The following is a 15,412-nucleotide window of genomic DNA, read 5'->3' on the forward strand; positions in this document are numbered from 1 at the left end:
GTTTTTCCTAATATTTTTCCTTCTCAGCTGTTTGTTCATGATCCCCTATGGACTTGGTAATCCTGGTTCCTGTGGATCAGGTTTCCCTGGTCCCGGTTCTTCATGTCCTGGTCACCATGTCTCTGGCCTTCATGGTGGTCTACCTCCTGGTGTGTATTCTCTTACTGGACATCGCCCTCTTCCAACCAATTCTACCCCTTACTTTCCCTGCTCACTTCCACAATGACTTTAGTCATGTGGAGCTGCAAAGCCTGTCACTCAGGTTGTTTTTTAACTTTCAGACTTATTTTGCTGAGAGAACACTGTGAAGGACCTTGCCTACTTAAAACATTGTTTAGCTGGTAAAAACTACCATTTCCAAGATATATTGGGAAGGTGACTAAAATGTCAATGTGGCTAAAGTGGCCTCTCATGACATGCAATTAATTATGCATCTGTGACTGAAACCCACTCTTCTGGGTGAACTGTATGAAAAAGTGCATTTTTTAGTTGGCACCTAAGTAAAAATAGACTCCTGTGAGTTACCCAGTTGCATTACTTACCTTTCTGCTGCTTTCAGTTACCCTGTTCCACAGAAGCTCCATTATGTGTCTCAGTGAATTTACCTTCCGCAAGTGCCCCAAAGTACTGAGTCCCCAAGCATCAATTGCTTACTGTAAGTGTCCCTACCTCTGTGACACAGATACCACCTATCTCTCTGCATTCGCTATTTGCTGCTGCTTGCCAACTGCTGCTGTGTTGCAAGGTCTGAAATACTCAGCAAAGCTCCATCCCCTTGAAAACATACCCAAACTTAGCACAAGTCATTTCATAGGAATCTGAAAATGAATCTAGCCTTCAAAAATCATCAAAAGGAAGATCATGAAAATTAATAAAAATCAGTGTATTCTCATAAGCGAAGAAAACATTTGTGTAGCATACTATAAAATCATACTCATTATTATTTGCAGACAGCCAAGTACTAATAGACTCCCGCACAAAATATATGTGGGCCAACTCCTAAAGCTCCTGACAGAGAGATTTTATTCCTACGTTTCTTATTTTAATATTTCATTAACATAAATGTTTGTATGCAACATTTGCTTTAATGTTTTTTCATCTGTAAACAACTTAGCTTAATTAATGCATTTATCTATACATTTGTGCATGTGTATATTCTTATTTTCAAATGCTTCACACATGCCTCATCCTGATTACAAAATTGCCACCATCCTAGCGTTGCCTGGGGTCCATTTTTATTTCATATCCGTCTAAATATGGACAACCTGATCTCTACCATTTGTCTTGTGGCTTGATAAACAGTGAAGTTTCAGATTGTTTGCCAGCTGCCAGCTAAATACGCAAATGTTATGTACTATTTTGCCTGCTGCCGGGCAAATAGCAGAAAATATGGATGATTTGCCCTACGGCAGGATAAATAGCCACTTTCTTTTAACACACACATTTCTTTTCAGCTGTTAACTGTGTCTGTAACTTTGTATAGCTATACACTCTTTCCAGCTGTTTAGTTTCTCTTTATTTTGCTGTGTACAGTTGCTGACATAGAGAGATACTGCATATAGACATAGCACAAACAGTTTGTGAACATATATACATTCCTGTTTTTAAACTGTATTAACACCTTAAAACCAGACCTATTGGTTTTGCTAAAGTTTGTTTTCTTCTTGTGAATGTACAACAGATGCACACTTCTACCGCAGCACTTGCTTATTGTCTTACCCTCTCAACCCCAGAAGCTTCTGCCTTCTCTGTTTTTTTGCTTTATTTTGTTTCACTATGTCTGTGCAGGCCTGACAGCTGCACATTGCAACCAGGCAGCCCGCTTGTGCCAATTTTTACAGACTATAGCATATTGGTTATTTTTCAATTTTGCCATTCTAAAGCAGTTTACTATCTTTGAATGGTGGGTTAAGAAAAAAGTATTAAAAATCATTCCACGATGGTGACTGTAAGCGAGAAGCATACACAAGTACTAGTAACCATCTTGGAATGATTTTTGATGCAATTGAAAAAAAATCCAAGAATGCTACCCATGTGTTTACACTGTGGTCATCTTATCTTGGAATACAGCAAAAATTGATTAAAAAATGGCTGGCGGAGAATGCATTTGCTTGCCCACAACCAGCAATCAAAGTCTTAAGTAAGAAATCCGCTCATTTGTCTACATGAATACGCAATCACAGCAGACCTCCAGGATCGGTAAACAAGTGCAATTTACTTTGTAGCACTCAACTCGATGCCCCTGCACTCTATATCAATACTCTGCACACTATTCTAATCTAGGGCCAGATGTAGGTAAATCTGATTTACCGACTCTAGAATACCGAATTTTACTGATTCGGTATTCTAGATTCGGTAAATCAGATGTAGGTGAAAATTCGGTAATTTTTACCGAATCTGTATGATTCGGTAATTACCGAATTGGTATTTACCGATTCGGTAATTACACCTTGTTGCACCCCTGATTTTGGCTTGTGTGCCATGTGACACAGATACATGCCCTTAGGGCATGTATGTGTGCCACATGTCACAGGTGTACATGCACAGATGTGTATGTACACAGGAATTTGTTATTTACCATGCAATAGTATTACATGGTAAATAACGAATCGGTAATGGCCTGTGGCACTGTTTGAAGTGCCAACCTACATCTGGATTTACCGAATCGGTAAATAAACCGATTCTGTAAATATAAGGCCCCCTACATGTCAAACACCAAATACCGGTCGGTAACGGCCGAAATCGCCCGTTACCGACCGGTATTTGGTGTCCTACATCTGGCCCCTAGTCTGCACCACTGCAGTCTATGCCATTGTACTTTACACCATTACACTCTATGCTACTCTACACAACTGCAATCTACCCTGCACCACTCCACTCTTACCCACTTCATTCCAATCTAAAACAACGTACTCCATGCCAATGCACTCTATTCCACTCTACTCCACTCTGCACCATTCCACTCCACTCTATGCCACTGCACACTACTCTAAACCACTGCTCTCTAAGCCAATTACCTCTACTGTGCATCACTGATCTCTATACCACTGCTCTCTCTATGCCACTCTACTACACCACTGCACTCTGACACTTTAATGTGTAACACTGCAGTCTCTGCCATTGAACTCTATGACACTCTACTCTGCACTACTCCACTATGCGCCATTCTACTCTGCACCACTGAACTAGACCATGCACCACTCTAATCTACGCCACTACACTCTCTGCCACTCAACTCAAATTTAAACTCTATGCCACTTAACTCTTCTTTGCGGCACTGCCCTCTGCATCACTCAACTCCACACCACTCCACTCTGCACCACTCTACTCTGCCTCATGCTACTCTGCACCACTGAACTCTACTATGCATCCCTCTAATCTACGCTACTACATTCTATGATGCTACATTGTATGCCACTGAACTCTATGCCACTGCACTCCATGCCACTATACTCTGCAACACTCTACGCCAATGCACTCTACACCAGTCCACTACGTTCCATGCCACTCCAGTGTATGCCACTCTACGCAACTCCACACTATGCCACTTCAATACACTCGACTCTCTGTCACTGCATTGTACAGCACTCTACTCGCCTCTTCCCATTCCACTCTAAGATACTCCACGTGACTCTCCTCTACGCCAGTAACTTTTAGCCATGCTGAATAGCAGCCACGCTGGCGTACACCATGGCTTGGCAAACCCATTAGCTCTGGCATTGGCAAGACCTATTGGCTTTGCCATGCTTGTTGCATTTTTATGTCTGTATTAAAGTACGTTGAACAACAGAATCCCTCAGTTGTTCATTTACTTGCTAAAATGAAGGAATAAGACATAATTAAAGTAGATAATTTAATTGAGCCTAGAAGGGATGCAGTGTAATTGTTGCCTTTAATAGTATAGAGACACTTCCACTTTACTAGTTCCAATGGGTTAGAGAATTAGAACATTAGAGTGCAAGATATTTCACTGTTAATGCATAAGAAAATGTTCCACCTCTTACATTCTTTATCGAATGAAGACTTACAAAGGTGACTGACACGGGGCAATCACCTGACACGAGTTTTATCTTTTTGTGATTGGGTTTTCAGCGGGTATTTTTTTCCAAGGTTCGAAAGCCTTCGCCTTACTTGGTCTCGTGATTTTGTTACGAGTTTCTGACTCCAGCCGCTCCTAAGAAAGCAGTGTATGGCAGGTGAGAAGGAATGTTATGAGTTGATGATTAAAGGCCACATAGCACGTGCCTGCCACGGCAGGTTACCAGGGCATCGGAAAATACAATATTGGGACACATTAATTTGGTTATGATGACAACCCTCCTGAAGTATGAAAATGAAAAGACACGTGAGTGGAAAATAGTTTTTATAAGTTTATCTTTGGCCTGTCTGTTCTTTCACAATATGTTTCAGTGCATTGAAAAATGTTCACTTTGGTATCTTGAACCCGCCCAAGTTCTACAACCTGTTCTTTCGATCTGTTCTTCCCATATTCTGATTTCTGAGAGGTGTGGTGTGATCAGCAATGCTTCCTGCTTGATCGGTGCCAAGAGTGATTTCAATGAGGACAGTAGGACTGTAGCAAGAAAGACCAGACATGCTTGGAATTTTCTTTTTCTTTAATTTCTTAAAATGTTTTCTTTTGCTCTAAAATGTCATTAAACATTTAAGTAACAATATACCATGGGCGCACTCAATTGTACTGTTTCTAAGTTGTATTATTAACGTTCTTGCAATTTTTTCAAAAACTTCAATTAAACATAGTAAAGAAAAATGAAGTAAAAAAAATGAAAATTAGCCTGTGATTACAAGCCTGTCTCCCGAATTGAAATATTGTGAACACATTTTTGGCGCCTAAAAAGTTTGCCTAAGTTCCCAATTTTTGATTTTCCCATAGTGTTCTGGTTTTCTCCTGCCCTTTCCTATGTGATCTATTCTTCTAGGGATGTGTGAAGTTGTAAAGTTATAAAATAGAGCCGCTCGCATCTTCACAAAATGTATTGAAAAATTAGACTACTTCTACGGCCTTGCAGTGGAAATGTGTCCTTTTTGCAGAGAAGGACCCTTCAGGGCTGCAAGCCCCTATCTCTTGCTCCCACTCTCTAGGCATAGTTATGAGTTCTAGCACTCTGCAACTCACACTGACTACTTTCTAACATTTCATACCTCATCCCTTGCCATCCAAGCTGTCACCTCCCTTGGTACCAATCAAAAAAGGCCCTGCTGAGAGCTTCCCAACAACTTTTGCCTTTGTGCTATCTTATACACTACTACATACATAAGCAGGGATAATTGACTCAGGTCTCCAGCAACACCAGAGGAATTCGAAATATGTCTAGAAACTTCGCCCAACCAGCTACAGAACGTTCTTGCCATTCATGTTGCTCCTGAGTGCTCACTGTAAAATCTTGCTGCAAACAGTATGTAATTACGCAAGATGGCGTAATGGATTAATTTGGGAAGTTTTGTGGGAAAAGTGTAATGCGAAATTCCCCAAATTGCGCAGACTATATGGATACAATTTAAATTGCACTAGAACCTACTGAAAAGTCCTCATAGTCTCCAAACCTACATTTATTTCAATGAGATATAATTCCTGCGTCACTGATGTGCAATATGTCCCTTTAGCTTAGATTGTATGCTATTTTTTTTAGCATATCTTATAGACAGTCATACCTTTGGGCATGACACATAGGCATGAAAGTGGCATACATGAGTCATGGAAGTAGATTTAGTTAGAGAATGTAATCCCGTAACTAGGCATTACAATTAAAATACTTATGAGTTATCAATGGTATTTGTTAACTTATTAAATTGTGACATATTGTGCAAATAAACATTATTATTGGAGAACAACAATTTTTGAGATATGACTTACATATGTGTCTGAAAAGACAGATCACTATGAGGAGGCCCAGTAGAAATTTTTATTATGCTGAAGTAATCAGAGTAATTTCAGTAATTATGCATTTCTCTTCTGATGCGACATTATAAAAATTACTCAATTGAATAATCGTTTTCAATCTCTCCTCTTCCCCCCACGCTATCTCTAATTTTCACACTATCATGATCTTCATCAGGGACTGGATGAGCCACAACCATCTGAAGCTGAACCCGGATAAAACCGAGCTGGTGCTCACTGGTGGCTCTTCCAGTCCCTGGAACTCTTCCTTTTGGCCCTCTTCCCTTGGTTCCTCCCCTGTCCCCTCTTCCACAGTCAAGACCCTAGGTATAAAAATCAATAATCATCTTACCCTTCACTCACAAATCAGTTCTGTTGTCTCTTCTTGCTTTCTCATGCTCCACACTATCCGCACTGTGTCCCGATTTTTTTCCCCTCTGGCACTTAAACTTATTATGTCTGCCCTTGTGATCTCCCGGCTAGACTATGCCAATGCGGTGCACAGACATAATATCGACTCCAAAATATCGTTTGGACAGAATATCGAGTTTTAAATATCGTTTGGAGAAAATATCGACAGGACAGAATATCGACAGCCAAAATATCGTTTTTAAGGTAAGTGAAGTAATATCGACTGTAAATAATATAGAAAGTAAAAAATATCGTTTTTTATATAATATGTAATTATTTATAGTGTTTTTATGTTATAATATGTGTGAAAAGTGTCATTTTATGTTATAATTATTTGTAATTAATGATTTTTTTTAAATTATTATGTAATTTTATTCTGTAGCGGGTTGTGGGTTTATAGGGGAATAGGGTGGGAAGTAATTTAATTATAATTAATTAAATATGTAAATTTATTAATTGGTAGTAATAATTAATTAATTGGTAATTAAATAATATATGTTAATTATTTAAAATGTAATTGGTAATTAATTTAATTTAATTTATTAATTGCTAATTATGTAAATTAAAATAATGTATTTCCTGTAGCGGGTTGTGGGTTTATAGGGGAATAGGGTGGGAAGTAATTTAATTATTATTTATTAAATATGTAAATGTATTAATTGGTAGTAATATTTAATTAATTGGTAATTAAATAATATTTGTTATTTAATTAAAATGTAATTGGTAATTAATTTAATTTAATTGATTAATTGCTAATTATGTTAAATTAAAGGGGTATTTTTAGGGTTCAGGGTCAGTTTTTAGTTTTTGGGTAAAGGGGTATTTTTAGGGTTCAGGGTCAGTTTTTAGTTTTTGGGTAAAGGGGTATTTTTAGGGTTCAGGGTCAGTTTTTAGTTTTTGGGTAAAGGGGTATTTTTAGGGTTCAGGGTCAGTTTTGGGTTTTTGGGTAAAGGGGTATTTTTAGGGTTCAGGGTCAGTTTTTAGTTTTTGGGTAAAGGGGTATTTTTAGGGTTCAGGGTCAGTTTTTAGTTTTTGGGTAAAGGGGTATTTTTAGGGTTCAGGGTCAGTTTTTAGTTTTTGGGTAAAGGGGTATTTTTAGGGTTCAGGGTCAGTTTTTAGTTTTTGGGTAAAGGGGTATTTTTAGGGTTCAGGGTCAGTTTTGGGTTTTTGGGTAAAGGGGTATTTTTAGGGTTCAGGGTCAGTTTTTAGTTTTTGGGTAAAGGGGTATTTTTAGGGTTCAGGGTCAGTTTTGGGTTTTTGGGTAAAGGGTTTTTTTAGGGTTCAGGGTCAGTTTTGGGGTACAGGGGTACAGTGTAAAAATAAAGTAAAATTAAATTTACATTAATTTAATTTAATGAAATGAAATTAAATTAAATTATATTTAAATAATTTTAAATAATTTAAATTAAAAAAATTATTATATACTTACCAATACTTACGTTGTAATGGTAGTGCGTTGTAAAAGTTGCGCTGTAACGTCATATATCCACTGTTGCACTCTTTGCAGTGGGAATAGTAATATTTTACTCTTTTGTATTTGTACGTTAATAATATTGGCTATTATTTAATTAAATTTTGTTACTATATATATATATGTTTTAAGAAATATGATTAAAAAATATTATTTTTTTACTTTCATTAATTATGTAATTATTAAAAGTTATTTTAAGTATTGTTAATTATATTTTAGTAATTAATTTTTTATATTAATGTAATTAAACATTGTTTTTTATTAAAGTCGATATTTTTTACAACTATATTTTTGTAAACGATATTTTGTACTCGATATTTTTGTACTTACCTGTTTGTACATACAAACTCGATATTTTGGTTGTAGATATTTTTTCATCGATATTTTGGGTAGTCGATATTTTGGTAGTCGATATTATTTCAGTGATCCTGCCAATGCCCTGTACAATGGCATCCCAGCCTATAGCCTACGTAAACTCCAGCTCGTGCAAAACCAGGCAGCACAGCTGGTGTACGGTCTCTCCCGCTTTCATCATTCTACGCCACTACTGAAGGCGCTACACTGGCTGCCTGTCCAGCAACGTGTACTCTTTAAAACTGGTTGCATGGTCTTCCAGGCACGCCAGGGAATGGCCCCTGTTTTCATTTCGTCCTTGTTAACAGAATATGTCCCCACCAGACAGCTCCGATCATCTTCCCAATCTCTTTTACAGGTCCCTCGCTACAAGAGGAAAAAAATCGGAGGGTCCAATTTTTCAGTTTTGGCTCCCACGTTTTGGAATTCCCTCCCAGACCATCTACGAGCGACCAAACATTACTCCCTCTTTCGCAAGGGCCTGAAAACTTTTTTGTTCGTCCAAGCTTTCCCGCAATCATTTTCTCTCTTTACTTTTTTGCTTCTCATGCCTCCTAAAGCGCCAAGAAACCGTCTGGTGTACGTTGCGCTATATAAATATTTTAAATTCAAATTCAAATTCAATTAGTAGTAATTTGGGGCAAATAAATTCTACTGTAGGAGCAAAGTAACAACAAACTTTGGGCCAGATTTATGAAGGTTTTGCGTCAGGTTTGCATTACTTTTATAACGCAGATCTGAAGCAAAATCATTTTCAGGATTTACAGACCAATGCAAATTGGGATTTGCATTGGTTTGTACGAAAAAGTCATGCAAATCAGGGCGAAGTACTGCTTTGCATTACTCTGCATCAAGGGGGCCTTCCATGGGTGGTACATGGGAATTCCTGTACACTCACCCATGGTTCTTTATGAAAAACACTGTCTACTAACAATAGTAGACAGGGTTTTACGCCAAAAATAAATACCACTTGAAAGCAGGTATTAAAAAGGAGAAATACTTTTATTTCTTCTAACGTTTCCCACTTTGCATAACGGCTGCCCAGTATAGCACACATCCAAAGTGGGAAGAGTTTTAAAGTCAGCCTAAGCATAGTATTTGGTACTGGAAGGGTACCCTTTCAGTCCAAATACTATTTTAGACTCACACAAATACCTTTGCACTATAGTGCAAAAGTGTTTATGTGGTGCTTGGCAGCCAGATTTTGTGCTAGGGAGAGACCAGTTTAGTGCCTTATCTCTTTAGATACAGCCTTTTCTTGTTTTCTCCCTATCACAAAATGCAGCACTGTAACTTTGGGTGCTGTACTGCATTGTGTGACAAGTTCATACATCTGTGCCCCAGAGAGAGCGTGCGACTGTTGGCTATTGCGGTTTGTGTCCTGTAGCATTTAGCACTATTTTCTTAGGTCAAAATGCATCCTTTTGCCCACCATCAGAAAGAACAGAGAGGCAATGATGTGGACCATCCAAACAGGGGCCCCAACTGACCCATGCCCCTACCACATCTACAACCTGTGAACATCACAAATCAGTACCACCCTGCCTCACATCATCTACACCTCCATCACATCCACCACTTTCCAGGATGAATGGAAACTTAGCAAAATCAATGCCCTCCCCAAGAAGCCCACAGCCAATCTGAATCAACTGAGCAACTTCCGTCCCATCTCCCTGCTCCCCTACTCACCCAAAGTGATTGAAAAGGCTGTCAATAAGCCACTTCGAACTTCACCATTTTCTAGACACCCTTCAATCAGGATTCAGATAGAAGCACAGCACCGAAACAGCATTCATCGCAGCCACTGACGACATTCAAATCATTCTGGACCTAAAAGAAAGAGTGGCCTTCATCCTGATCGACCTCTCTGCTGCCTTTGACAAAGTATCCCACAACACCATCATCAGAAGACTTAATAAAATTGTCATACAACGATCCAGTCTCACGTAGATAGGTTCCTTCCTCACAGGAAGAATCCAAAGGGTCAGGCTGCCACCCTTCACACCAGAGAGCAAGATACTGTTATGCGGAGTCCCACAGGGATCATGTCTCATCCCCATTCTTTTCAACATATACATGACACCGCTCGCCATCACCATAGTCACAAGACATCACCAAAATCTCCTACTCCAATGATGCCCAACTCATCATCTCCCTGATAGACAAGTCAACCCCCACAAGAACCAACTTTACCATCTGCTTGACCATGGTAACTGACTGGATATAAACCAACTGCATGAAGCTCAACTCCAACCAGACAGTACTGGTCTTCGGTGACAGGACCTTGCCATGGAACTCCACCAGGTGTCCGTCAGTGCTTGGGCCAACACCCACAAACCATGCAGGAAATCTAAGATCACCCTAGACAACAAGCTCAACATTACGACTCCAGTCAAACCAGTGTGCGGCTCCTGCTTCTACATCCCATGCATGCTGGAAAAGATCTTCAAATGTTTACCCCAGAAGGACCATCATGCAAGCACTCATTCCCAGCAGGCTGGACTATATCAGTACACTGTATGCCAGAACTTCCACACAACTCCTACACAGACCATACCATACCATACCATCCTGAACACTGCGACAAGAATCATACTCGACCACCCTTACGAGGTCAGAGGCAGCCAGCCAAAGCGTCCTGCACAATTGGAGTGGGCAAACAACTCCTACCCTTCCCTTCTCTGTGAGCAGAGCAGCCCAACCCCTACCCAGCTGAGCAAGGGGGAAAATAACATGATAATAACAATTTGCTATTATCATTTTATTTTTTCATTTTCAGACCAGCTCAGTGGGGTGACACTTCTTCGCCTCAGCGAAGAAGCCAACACTGGTATTCTATTAGCTGACACCCCTTCCCCGCCCCCCCCCCCGCCTATCAAGGCAAGGTGACTGTTGAAGTCTCAGGAGGCCTGTATAAAATACTCACCAAGGCATGTGCCATTACCTTAGTGTAGGAGCAGTCAGTGGTTTTGATGAGGCGCTGCTGACTGATGTGAAGTTGCGCTTGTTCTAGCCCTGTTACCATTTGTTGCTTGGATTTTTCCCACTTTGGCTTGCTGTGCGTACAGGTTTTATTTTGTGTCATGGACTCTTTTGAATGCAGATGATGCGTTTTTTGGTTTCTGTGCATGCATAGTACAGTTTCATTTATCCTTACTCTTTCTTTAATGATGGATGCAGTATATGAAACCATATCTGTGTAGTCGACCTTCCCTGACTGTTTTTGTACTCCACTGTTGGTAAATCTATTTTTAAGGTCTGTAAATGATGACGATGTTCAGGATCTACTTGAAATGATAAAGTAAAAGCTTTAAATATGTATTTTATTGTTTCGAAGAAAAGCAACACAGTATACCTATATTGTTGAAATGCTTTGAAAGCAAGCATTGAATGCAATAAACAAAGAAGACATTAACACATACTGTTCATCCGAATTAATGAAGAGAAACCGCTTCCTCTGTCGATTAAATTCATACATATTCATGAGCCAGCTTATGAATTAAACATGCCAGCGTAGAGTAAAAATATGTAAGAATTACCAGCAGATTTTCATTTCTCTCCTCACTCTTTCGTCATCCACATTTTTTTTAACTGCAGCCAGTTACATGAAAACGTAATATTATCGCATCTATTTGTCAAATGTGCTGACTTGCCATTTCTGTGTATACCGATTTGCAATTTTACCTCGTGAAGGTCGATTTCTGGTCCTTCTGCAGATGTAATGTGTAATCAGTCTGCTAGCTCTGAGGGAAAACCAAAACAATTTAGTTTATACCTTCAACGGGTCAATTTGAGAAGATCTAGTCAGCCAAGTACCCGTCTGCATCCCTGCTATGCTTTCCATACATGAAGAAATCCCATTAAATGCAAATATGTTGGAGTCTTGCACACAGTATGTCTGCTTTGCCCAATGCCCGCCTTCGAACAGCGTAGGTTCTGACGTACCTGGCTGTCACGAGCTTTGCTCTGTCAACAGAAGCCCTTGAGTGGATTATCTCCCAGTTTGAGTTGTGTCATTAAGTGGAAAAAGCACACTAGACAACTTAAAGGTCTCCTAATGCACCCATAATTGGTAACAGCTTCATGAAGATATAGGACCAGAGTTTGGAGTAAATTGCATCATTTGGGCAGACTACGGGGCCATTTTCACAAAGCAAAGAACCCGGGCCCATTGTAATTCTTGGATTGCTACAGCCAGATTCCCTGGGTCAGCAAATGTAGACACATTAGCAAGATTGATGATTAGCTAGCATTAGGCAAACAGGCGCACTCGCTGCCTGCTGTGCTTGCTCTGCTGTAGAGCATGTTGCACAATTAATATTTACTTGACACCTGAGTGTTTGCTGTATTGCTGTAGGTAAAATGACATGATGCACTAAAAAGAAAAAGAAAAAAAAAGATGACACTATTTTCTTCTTCCTAATTGCAGCTAATGAAACTAACATGAACCTGACTTGTGGGCAAGAACGTAACGTGTCAGAAACCAGATTGGAAAACCAGGATAAAAATGCTAATCACCCGAGGACGCCGACGCCTGTTTCTCTTCTCAATTCTGTATCTGCTGAAAATGGAAATTCGTTTTCAAACGGTAAGCAATTCTGAACATGAAGCTAATAAGGACACAGTATTCCTGATCTGATATTTGGAATTTGATTTTAAAGAATTCTTCGAATATAGAATATGTTTAGATGCAAATTGTCTGCCTTCCTCGGAAATAGCCTTACTTTGCTTACATGAATATTTAGTACTCTCTTTTGGAAAATGCGTGAGTAAATGGGATAGCATGTACAAAAAGATCACATAATCACAGGCCAGCAACATCCAGGACGAAAGCAGACGATGCTAGCAAATCCACAAGAAGCTTGAACCTGCCTCGGTCATAATTACTATATGAATGTGCACACCTAAATTAACCTTTAGTGAATAAAAAGTACCGCTTCCAGGCGCTAATGACAAATTCTACTTTAAAAAATCAATATCTACTCTCTTTTTACAACTGTGGAATATCTGCAACTTTAGCTGATATTTCCCCCTTGTAATTAATTTTGAAGTCGAGGTGGGAAGGCCTGGGCGTCAATTCACCAAAATGCCAGGAGTAGCGGAAGTGACTTCACACACCATTTAATCTTTACTTTGACTCACACACATGCTTAAACATACAGACACGTTCACACACTCTCTCTCAGATAAACACACTCACCTCCAAGCATGCATACAACATACATTTAAAAGCATTTTTGACTTACTATAACTGTCAGGTATGGTCATAGTCCAGCTAATTATGCTCCATTTTTTACACTAATAGCAAATAATATTCTTTTCTATTTGTGCAATACAAATGTAACTGAAAACTAGGAAAACGGAGCGCAAAACGACGTCCATTAGGTTGAGCGCCTCCTGTATTCCAGGCACTGATTTTGCCACGTCTGAGGCTGGGGGCCCAAAGGCAGTGCTAATGGTAGCAAGTGGCAAGCCAGGGGCGGTAGCGTCGACCCCAGGCGACCACTAAATGACATCTATGTGGCAACGCATGTTCCTATGAGTAGTGCAGAGCGGTGTTCATTGTGAATGTGACAAAAGGCACATAAAGTCAGCAATAAGTGTAGCAGTTAGTATTAGATGCATGTAGAGAAAGCTATTGTTTGTTTAGATTTAGGTGCATTCTACTCAAAAAGTTTGTTATTCCCAAAAATGAAGTCGCTGTATGAAAACTGACAGGGTAACGCTACATTTCACAAAGTTTAGACTTTCTTTGGGATGGGCGCATTTGGGAAGAGTTTAGGTTCCACCTTTAGTTTAAGATGAGCCGAAACTCCTTAGGTGGAAGGCCTTTTAAGAAGGATAAGACAAGGACTATGTATCGAACATGGAATTGGAAACTTAGAAATAGACATTTAGAACTGGAAACTGAAAGGACGTTATGTAGAATTCGATGGAACAGGAGCACTGCTGTGAGTTGGCAACGCCACCCTTCTGAACTCGCAATTTCTCTACTCTAGTTGGTCATGGGAAGATGGAGGTTTACAAACGTGCAGCTTCTGCTGATGGCCTGTCTGCTAAAGAGCGTGATGTCAAAGTGACCGTCATCCCACCCTATATTGGTAGAGTGGCAACTATTTTCCATTTTCCCTCCCAAGACAGGGAAAAATGCAAAACGGCCTCCACACACAGGAAGACATCTCTTTCTCTTTGAGGATAACTGCTTTTTGTTTTGAGAAACCAAACTCCCATTGTGGAGGGCTATTTTCTCAAAACAGAAATGTACGCTGAACTGGCACTTTAAAACATGGCACACACTCAGTAATTCTCTGTTTGCAGCACAGAAAGTCCTGCCAAATTGCCATCTTTAAATAGGGCGAATGTTTACAGTCTCCGACCCCCGAAGAACCTGCAGACCATTCACCCAATTCTAAATGACCATTCATCTGTTTTGGATCTGTCCAGTTCCATGGAAAAAAACAGTATCACAGATTTTTTCTATTTTAGTTTATATATTTTTATTTGACTAAAACAAATAGTAAGGAAACAATACAAAGATAAATAGTGCACTCCGGTTATCAGAGTGAAGAGACAGATAATGACACCAATTGTGTGCTATATATAAAGCTGGATCTAGAATACACATAATCAACGGCATATCACAGCATAACGAGTGGTTGCGAAGCATCTCTTAATACAGATACAGAACAGACTTTGAAATAGTTATGTCCAGTGATTGGTAGCTCTAGTTGATGGCAATTCAGTTTGTCAGATCAGAGAGTACTGCAGAGAGAGTCCGCTGGCTCATAAAACGGGAAGTGGGGAGAAAGAGAAGAGGTGGGAAGGAGTAGATAGAGACAGAGGCAGGGAGGGGAGAGCTACACTTGGCAATGGTGAGCCAGCTGTAAAATAAATTCTGGGCATTGCCCGAACGAGACAAGAACCAAAAGAGAGATTCATGGTGGTTTGTTCTCCGGTAAGTATGTATCGAATGCATCTCAAAGCTCTCGGGGGCCCAAGGAGCCTTGAAGCTTAGAGTATAAAGTGTTTTCAGCCCTTCTAACTGAGCATAGTAAGTTCCACCATTTGACAAAGGTGCTGGGGGTGTGGATTTCCAGTCAGAGAAAATAGTTTTGGTGCCTAAGGAGAGGAGGAGGTCAACTAGTGAGGATGTGTGAGAGTCAAGTTCCTCCGAGCGGGAGTAGGCATGAAGACCTAAGACAGTTGTTAAGAAGTCAATATCATTTGAAACTCCTGTGATCTGATGTAGCAGGTCTGGGATCTTTGTCCATTGTCGA

The 15,412-nt window shown here is 39.8% G+C and overlaps 1 protein-coding gene across 1 annotated transcript in view; it reads left to right on the forward strand.

The window, feature by feature from the left end:
• MYO16 (myosin XVI) overlaps positions 1 to 15,412 on the forward strand; it is a 2,830,569-nt gene that overhangs the window by 2,639,314 nt on the left and 175,843 nt on the right. Inside the window, exon 33 of the mRNA XM_078658257.1 lies at positions 12,565 to 12,723. Coding sequence (XP_078514383.1) covers positions 12,565 to 12,723 — 159 coding nt within the window. The remainder of the gene's footprint in view (positions 1 to 12,564; positions 12,724 to 15,412) is intronic.

This window comes from Lissotriton helveticus, chromosome 8, assembly GCF_964261635.1.
Source record: "Lissotriton helveticus chromosome 8, aLisHel1.1, whole genome shotgun sequence".
NCBI classification, from domain to species: domain Eukaryota; kingdom Metazoa; phylum Chordata; class Amphibia; order Caudata; family Salamandridae; genus Lissotriton; species Lissotriton helveticus.